Here is a 9387-nt window from a genome sequence, read left to right on the forward strand (position 1 = left end):
CGGACGAGAACTGGTGTATTCAACGTGATATGAACGTTGGCGAATGAAAAAATCTTTATTATTTGTAGGCTTTGTACCCACTAACTTATGAACGGACCTTATCATCTAGTTTTCCACTCATCGTCCTTCGCCAACGTTCATATCACGTTGAACACACCAGTTCTCGTCCGTCTGTCTGTTACAAAAAAAAAGAAAAAAAAAGAGCGGAAATCGTTCTTTTTGGCATAATAAAATTCTTTAATTCTAGAGCCAACGTTACATGGTGTTCCCAAGCGGTCACCCATCCAAGTACTATCCACGCTCGACATTGCTTAACTTCAGTGATCGGACGAGAACTGGTGTATTCAACGTGATATGAACGTTGGCGAATGAAAAAATCTTTATTATTTGTAGGCTTTGTACCCACTAACTTATGAACGGACCTTATCATCTAGTTTTCCACTCATCGTCCTTCGCCAACGTTCATATCACGTTGAACACACCAGTTCTCGTCCGTCTGTCTGTTACAAAAAAAAAGAAAAAAAAAGAGCGGAAATCGTTCTTTTTGGCATAATAAAATTCTTTAATTCTAGGTACCTACATACATTTTTTAAGGCAATACAAAAAGCAGTAGGTACCTACCGAAAACATTATTCTATACTTTTCTTTTAAATTAATTCTAGGTACCTACATACATTTTTTAAGGCAATACAAAAAGCAGTAGGTACCTACCGAAAACATTATTCTATACTTTTCTTTTAAAATAAAAATCTGAAACTTCAATTTCCTCCATATTTCCGTTTACGGGGGTGACTGAGATTTTTTTAGGTCATGTTTATGAGTAAATTGAGCCTCAGCTGGGATTAAAACCAAGCCCGCTTTATCAAGTAGGTATCTAAGTATGAAGCTTTGTGATTGTTTCGACCACTAAGCTCGAGCCAAGAATGAGAGAGACCCTGGGAATGAAAATGTTAAGAAAACAGGATTAAAGGATTTTAAAATTCAAAACATGTACAAAGTACATTCGTGCATTCTAAAGAGATCATTCTACTTAAAGCGAAATCCATGTTCTTTTTCAAGAGAATTTCAGACGATATAAGCTCAGGTAGACCTTACAATACAATAGGGAACCTCAATATTTGATAAGAAATCCATGTTCTTTTTCAAGAGAATTTCAGACGATATAAGCTCAGGTAGACCTTACAATACAATAGGGAACCTCAATATTTGATAAGAGAGATAAGAAAATGGTGCATGATACTTCCTCAACAGTGAAGGTCTATTGTTAGACGCCGCATTTCAGTGATTTCAGTATTACCCATCCCTGTCTATCTTACACAGGATATGGTAAAAGTATCCTTAAGAAGATGACTGTACATGTAGGTACCTACACGGGGCGTTTTTTTTTTTTTTTTTTTTTTTTTTTTTTTTTTTTTTTTTAACGCGCTACTGAAATGCGCGACTTTGCTTGGGTGCACAGAAAATTCAGACTAATTTTGTGTTCGTTTGCAAGTATTTGCATCAATAATTTGAACTTTTAACTATCGTTTTCCGGACACTTTTAGCGACTACCAAAGCTCCAAAATAGAAGTCTTCACTTTATCTAATCTCCAAGTGCTGGTAGGCAAATGTTTGCATTTGGTTCTTTAATTATGTTAAAAGATGGCTAGTTAGATAACCAAAATGATCCTGTGGAATCCATCTGGAATACTTGGTATACCTATGGAATAATCTGAGATATAGGTATACCAAGTAGGTACCAAGGTAAGGTAAGTATAAGTTAAAGGTAACATGGGAAATTAATTTTAAATATCTGAGATATAGGTATACCAAGTAGGTACCAAGGTAAGGTAAGTATAAGTTAAAGGTAACATGGGAAATTAATTTTAAATCATCGGACTAGGATGAGGTACAACACTCAAGGACCATAAAATAAAACAACGAGAAATAAAAACAAATGTGTGTGGGGGGGAGGGAGAGGAGGGGGAATCAGATCCTTTTCCATTATACTTATAAGCTAACTTTGAAATACAGGATGGTGGAGATGGAGATGGAACTGTTTTTTGTGCAGAAAGAGATACATAAGTAAAGAGAGAGTATGTAGCATCTATATTCTATAGTCACTGTCATGTATTACCTACTTATAGAAGGAGAGAAGGTCCAATGTTTCTTCTTTTCTATCTCTCTCCCCTCTCAATGTATCTACCTAAAAAGTATCGTATGATTTTCACATTCTCCATTTGTAGGGGATTATAAGTTTTATATGTATTTACAAAAAATTACCAATATTGTACGAAAATTCAACAGGCCGGGTTTTATATTCGTTGAAATTCTTTAAATTAAACCAGGATGCTCCCAGAGTCTCCCTCCCTCTGTTATCAAAGAGAGAATGTGACAAGGAGGGAGAGAGAGGGAAGTTAACTTTTTCTATATTGGTAGGTGGGTAGTGGGTACATATTATTTTGTTTTAAACACAGAAGCATGTTTCTCGAGACTTTTACAAGATGTTTTGATACCTGAAATATCTGAATTTACGTGCAACTTCTCTGTAAATTTTCACTCCATAATCATTACACGAACAACAAACAGACTACAGACTAGTTTTAAAACATCATTAAAATTGCTGATAGCCTTTGCAAAAAAGCCACTGTTTACTTTACTGGATCGAGTTTGTGTTTATGTACTGTTTGTACATTTTATAGTCCTTTTGAAAACGATAATAAAAGAGAAAGTAAAAATGAATAAAAACACCAAAGGCATCAGCCCAATGGCCAGTGATGATTTTTTTTTTTTTATTAACATTTATTAAAGTGTGCTAACATCAACATAAAATGTTATATACACAAATGATGAAATTTTAATGAGTTTTCAAATTTTTAAATGTGTATTTTGAAAATCCATTCAAACATTAATTTATGACAAGCTGGTAATGAGCGGTTTTGATGTCCTCGATAGATGCTAGCTGGGTGGTTTTAATTCTATTTCCCAGAGTCCTTTCTCAGTTGTATACCACAACCACCCGATATTACTGTAAGCCAAGATATAAATCTTGGAAAAAATTAGATTTGAGACCCGTGAAATCCGAGAGAAAGAGATTAAGAAGGGAGCACTCTATTGACGATTAAAACGACTTTATTACCTTGAGAGAGAGAGAGAGAGGGGGGGGAGAGAGGGAGGGAGAGAGAAAGAGAGCTGAGAGATGCTTTAGTTTTGTACTTTGGAGAGTTTAGAAAAAATTGAGATGGAAAAAATAAAATTAAAATGGGGAGAAAGGGAGAGGGATAACAAATTTTTGAAGAAAAGTTAATCACGGATACGATTTTCCATAAGTTGAAGTTCAAGCTGTAGAACCATCACAGAATTAAAAATAACAATATACAGTGTGAATCAATAAATTTATTAATGGATCAATTCATCATCGGACAAGCGAAATGCTATGAATAAGAATTGGCTGAATTGGCGACAACAGGTCGATTTGTTTGTATCGGGTTCAATGGCTCCTACGGGTATGTACGAGTAGGTATGTAGTTAATAATATTATTGAATTATAACTCGGAAGGAAAAGTCAGTTCAAAGTATCATATCTAGGTATCTATTTTGCCCAGGTACAGGTACCATCAAGCAAAAATAATAATAATAATAATAATAATAATAATAATGGATAGAAGTGTTCGTTACGGAAAGGGAGGGGTACAGAGAGAAAAATATAAAAATATCTAAATAATGAAAATAACAGCCAAGTGGTACTTCGCTTCCTGGGAAGTCTAATTAAGCGAGAAGAGAAAGAACTCACTGAACAACGAGTGAAAAACTAAGCAACCACCGTGCGCCTATCTAATGCAAACTGCAATAATTCACCATTAAGAGCAAAAGAGAAAACTCTATTCCATTGCGAGTGTACTTTTGGTACTTCCTCTCTTTTAAGAGGTTCCCTACTAAATTTCAAGATTGGGGATAACCAGATTAGGTGACCGATCCTTTCAACCAGAAAAAAATAGTTCGAATCCAAGAGTCCACCCAAATTCCTACGAGAAAAATTTAGTTGATGTTTGAGTGGAACATTTTCTATACCAACTCATACAATGAGAGCAAGATACAGCACGTACAAAAAAAGTTATAACGTATCCAATTACTATTTAGTCACTAGATTTTTTTTCCACGACTACACAAATTAAATTCGTCTACCCTGCATGTACGAGTACAGAGTACACCCTAGTAGATAATATTATGTCATTTAGCATGTCTCTAGATTTGTAAATTATACTGCACAAAAATTCAGTTTATTTTTCAGCACATCACAGAGCTATCAAACTAAAAACATATTTACATTCAAATAGGAAATTTAAACACATTTGCAAAACGAATTAATTTACTGTGTGTCCCGAATTTGTCAGCCGTTTTGACAAGCGCCGAGATCTAACTACTCTCATTCTCCAGTGTAAAACGGGCCACAGGCCCACTCCCGTAACGTAAAGATTGATGTTGTAGTTTACATGTACAAGCTAAAAGTTAATTTATTATAATTAGTTAATTACCTACATATTATGTATTATGTACCTATGTAGGTACATGTTAAATCATTTGTTGCCTTTGCCTTAGCTCTTTTTTTTTCTTTCAACGTTCAGGAATGAGGTACATACCTACAGAATGTAATCTACTGGCACATACTGTGCCCCTGTACAACAGTTTTCCAGCGAGGCAATTTAAATAAGATAAATAATTTAAAAATATGATTTTCCTCTTGGATATGCTAAATTTGTAGCAAATGCCTAGAATGTCATAGTATGTCTTAGAATAGAGGTGTGTGCCAAGTGCCACCTCGTAAAAGAAAACGAAATTCGTCACTTAAATACATTGTAGGTACAGCAAATTATAGAGACATAGGTACTAAATACATTGTACAGCAAATTATAGAGACATACTACAGCGTAGCATGTCACAGTGATGATGAGTAAAATCATAATGAATTTTTTTCCCTTCACCTTTCTCTCTTTATTCTTTCCTTCCTTTTTCGTAATAACTGTTTTTGTGCAAAGTGCGGTAGTGGAGTTATTCTCAGAGATTTCGTTTGCATAATAAAGAAAATGTTCGTCGTGAAGTTATGTGTTGCACTATGTGTGCTCTTGTGTTGTGAATATGCTTTGGGAAACACTCTGTGGAAAATAGAAGACGTTGATGTAAATGACGACATTGTCCAGCATGCATTGAAAACCGCTATCACTCAGATCAGTGTGGGTGAGAAAGCGGAGATGAAAAAGGACTTCTTCAAAAAACTCAAAGCTGTCTCTGCCAAACGAAGGGTAAGTTCACCTTGGATTTGGATTATCTTTCATTTTGTATTTTACATTATTATGTATTTTAATTTTGCAACTTAACGCATTGAATGTACTGCTAAACTACTGATAATCAATTAGATCTTCATAAGGGTGATGTATTGTGCAATCTGCAGTATGACCAACCTACTAGAGACGAGAGTAGGCTTTATGTATTTTGATTTTGCAACTTAACGCATTGAATGTACTGCTAAACTACTGAGAATCAATTAGATCTTCATAAGGGTGATGTATTGTGCAATCTACAGTATGACCAACCTACTAGAGACGAGAGTAGGCTTTGGATCTTGAAGTTGGTGGTTCGGGTCCAACGAAATGTCAAGTGAAGTCCTACAATTCACTGTATTATGTGAAGAAAAATACATATTTGTGACAATTATAGAAGAGATTGTTTTGTGGTGATTGTGAGATACATATTATCATTTAGGCTTAGGCCCATTAAAATAACAATAAAAAATTTCACTTTTGCAGGGTAATGTTCACACTGTGGAAGGAAGAGTTGCTACACTGTACGTCATCAAACTTATGAATAAATACGAAACTGATATTAATCCAAAAAGTGATGAAATCCCATGAATAAAACGTCATGTTTCAAGAGCAATCTGTCGTAATTCGTAACGAGCAGGGTGGGTGTAGGTAGACAACAGATGCCCAAGTTGTACTTAGTACACAACTGATTCCCAGAAATGGACCCATCCATCATTATATACTGATATTAATCCAAAAAGTGATGAAATCCCATGAATAAAACGTCATGTTTCAAGAGCAATCTGTCGTAATTCGTAAAGAGCAGGGTGGGTGTAGGTAGACAACAGATGCCCAAGTTGTACTTAGTACACAACTGATTCCCAGAAATGGACCCATCCATCATTATAACTTAAAACTGTAAGAGGAGGAGAAGGAAAATGAAGAGAAGGAGGAAGAACGAAACTTTTGAAATATGCTTCTTGTGCTAGGCACAAACTAGCTCTGAACAGTTCATGTCAACTGTATATTCTTCTTTTTTTTGTACCCATCATTATTTCAATACATTATTGCCTTGACAAAATCTAATAATTCTACATTTCACACTACACCAATGGTATGGAAATATGTGATACTCTACATATTTCAATATGTAGAATATGTTGAAAAATATGCTGTGCAGTGGGAATACTTATTTTGAATTTAAAAATACGAGAATATCCCACCAGGAATCATGGTTCATATTAACATGAAAAAATTCGTACCATGAAAAGGCCAAAAATAGAAACCCCGAGAAACAATTTCATTACTTACTGTTTACTGTTCAGGATGAATTTAAAAATACGAGAACATCCCACCAGGAATCATGGTTCAAATTAACATGAAAAAATTCGTACCATGAAAAGGCCAAAAATAGAAACCCCGAGAAACAATTTCATTACTTACTGTTTACTGTTCAGGATCAAACGAGAAAGCAAGTGAGGAAGCAACGTGTTACTTCCCACATTATTCACTTTCTTTGTGTTTCATACTCTTTTCAAAAAAGTGTCAGGAAAAAGCTTGAGAAAATTGTTTTCAAAAATTACCTGCCTACCTCCTTGATGTTTTCCCATGATAATAAAATATTTACCAAGAAGGGAAGTTCGTGTTGCTTTTAGATTAGAAAGAAATTATCATCATCTGCATTTTATTACAATAAATAATTAAATACCTATTTTATTTATATATTTTTTAAAAACTATATGTTTATACGAATTCAATATACAAAAATGCATGTAGATTGCACGCTACCGGATGCTTAGCTTATTCCTGAGGGAGATACCTAATAAAGCAACTTTCGGACGGGAAGAGAGGTACTTGTAGTTAGAATTTGCGACGAAGTTTAACAGAGCATATATGTATGTAGGTAGGTACCCTCAGTACCTATTATTTAAATGAGATTGTACTTGTAGTTAGAATTTGCGACGAAGTTTAACAGAGCATATATGTATGTAGGTAGGTACCCTCAGTACCTATTATTTAAATGAGATAAACTTGTAGTTAGAATTTGCGACGAAGTTTAACAGAGCATATATGTATGTAGGTAGGTACCCTCAGTACCTATTATTTAAATGAGATTGTTAATTCAAAAAATATAATATGTATAAGTAGTTCCGACTTTCCCATGTTGACTGTTAAGGGCTAGGAAATATCAAAGCCAAAGATTTCGATGTTGTGGATCTCTGGGAAAGACAAAGCATTTGAAGATTTTTTTTTTGGCTGGAGGCGGACATAATGTTTTGAAATGCAAAACAAGTTTAACCTTAGACTGGGTCTCTAACATTGTTATCATGTCGCATTTTAATTCAACAAAAATAGAGAAAACCGCCTACGGGCCACTCTGTCTCTGCCGACTGGAGGCGGACATAATGTTTTGAAATGCAAAACAAGTTTAGGACTTTAGACTGGGTCTCTAACATTGTTATCATGTCGCATTTTAATTCAACAAAAATAGAGAAAACCGCCTACGGGCCACTCTGTCTCTGCCATTTTTCTACAAGAAGAAAATGTTTCAAACAGAAAAAAAAATATATAAAAGAAAACAATAAAACGTTTTTTTTTTTCTGAAAGCTTCAAAAAACATTTCCACCAGTATTTCGTGTATTTTTTGCCTCTCCTATAGGTAGGTATATCCCTGTGAATTTTCAGTTTTCGTCTTTTCTTTGAAAACTTGGTCCCTTGGGGCTGGAACGTAACTTTCGTACAACTGAATTCAACTCTTTCTCTTTCTCCACTTTAGCGTTTTCCTATTTTTCTTTCTTCAAGGAACGACAGGAAAAACACATTATTTTCACTTATCTGGAAACATTTTTCATACCCCAAGATGAAATGAGATTCTCGCTGGCCGGGGGGGTAGGACTGTGGGTATTGGGGTGACTTTGGAACTGGAATGGTATGCTGGACACAGGAACACTGCGGAATGACGTAGACAGTATAAAGTATTTATATGCAACACACGCTCAGAAGAATCGGAATATTGTCTAAAGCAGACAAATATGTCGTGAGCAATCACTGATGAACGTTCACTAAACTTGATAATCTTGATACAGATCATTGTGTCTTGCACATTGCATACACGATTTACTTTACAGGCACTCATAGAAATTTGTTCCTCAAGATTGAAATAATTTAGCATAAAATTGAAATTCTGATCAAGATATTTTCACTTCCAATGATTATTGAGTGATGACCAAAGACACAATGGAAACGACGTCATTCATACCTTATAATATACATAGGATAAGGAAAGTAAACAGAAGCCATGTGGTTCAACGACATGAAGAAATAAAAATAATGTGTAGTGTTAAATTTTACGAAAGAAAAGTTCCCTGCCATTTATTTCCCCACGTACATACTACATACCTCTCTCTCTGCTTCTGTACAAAATAGCTGAGTAAAGGGCAAAAAAAGCATAGACGAACTTTTCTTAAATGTTCATTAAGATCGTGAAGCCTGTACAACAGTTTTCCAGCGAGGCAATTTAAATAAGATAAATAATTTAAAAATATGATTTTCCTCTTGGATATGCTAAATTTGTAGCAAATGCCTAGAATGTCATAGTATGTCTTAGAATAGAGGTGTGTGCCAAGTGCCACCTCGTAAAAGAAAACGAAATTCGTCACCTAAATACATTGTAGGTACAGCAAATTATAGAGACATAGGTACTAAATACATTGTACAGCAAATTATAGAGACATACAACAGCGTAGCATGTCACACTGTCACAGTGATGATGAGTAAAATCATAATGAATTTTTTTCCCTTCACCTTTCTCTCTTTATTCTTTCCTTCCTTTTTCGTAATAACACTCTTTTGTAACTCCTTTATCAAAAATTTATCTCTCATTTTCCTAATTTGTTCCCTCCTCCTCTCCTCCCCCCCTCTCTCTTTTCTAAAGTTCGAAATTACTCTCACACACGCGTGCAGCTGAGAAGTCAGTCTCTCTCTCTCCTCTCTCTTTCTTTCTCTTCCTTTCCCTCTCGCTCTCTTTCTATTAATCTAAATTTAGATGTCTCATTTTGACTCGAGCCTGCATGCATCGTGAAGCATTTTGATTTCCTATCAAATGCAC

The 9387-nt window shown here is 35.0% G+C and overlaps 1 protein-coding gene, 1 long non-coding RNA gene and 1 other non-coding gene across 3 annotated transcripts; 2 read left to right on the top strand and 1 right to left on the bottom strand.

The window, feature by feature from the left end:
• Window positions 1-247: 247 nt before the first annotated feature.
• On the bottom strand, window positions 248-366 carry LOC113467209. The gene has a single exon (XR_003391366.1). It is a non-coding gene; the product is annotated as a 5S ribosomal RNA (ribosomal RNA).
• Window positions 367-1455: 1089 nt separating this feature from the next.
• LOC113467206 lies at window positions 1456-2297 on the top strand. The gene is made up of 2 exons (XR_003391363.1): window positions 1456-1722; window positions 1804-2297. It is a non-coding gene; the product is annotated as an uncharacterized LOC113467206 (long non-coding RNA).
• A 2705-nt stretch (window positions 2298-5002) lies between these two features.
• Window positions 5003-5888, top strand: LOC103508742. Its single transcript, XM_008473313.2, has 2 exons — window positions 5003-5279; window positions 5784-5888. Exons 1-2 carry the CDS (start codon window positions 5064-5066, stop codon window positions 5886-5888), a joined length of 321 nt encoding a protein of 106 aa, XP_008471535.1. The 5' UTR covers window positions 5003-5063.
• The last annotated feature ends 3499 nt before the right edge of the window (window positions 5889-9387 follow it).

Source organism: Diaphorina citri, unplaced genomic scaffold (genome assembly GCF_000475195.1).
Source record: "Diaphorina citri unplaced genomic scaffold, Diaci psyllid genome assembly version 1.1 scaffold430, whole genome shotgun sequence".
Classification (NCBI taxonomy): Eukaryota; Metazoa; Arthropoda; class Insecta; order Hemiptera; family Psyllidae; genus Diaphorina; species Diaphorina citri.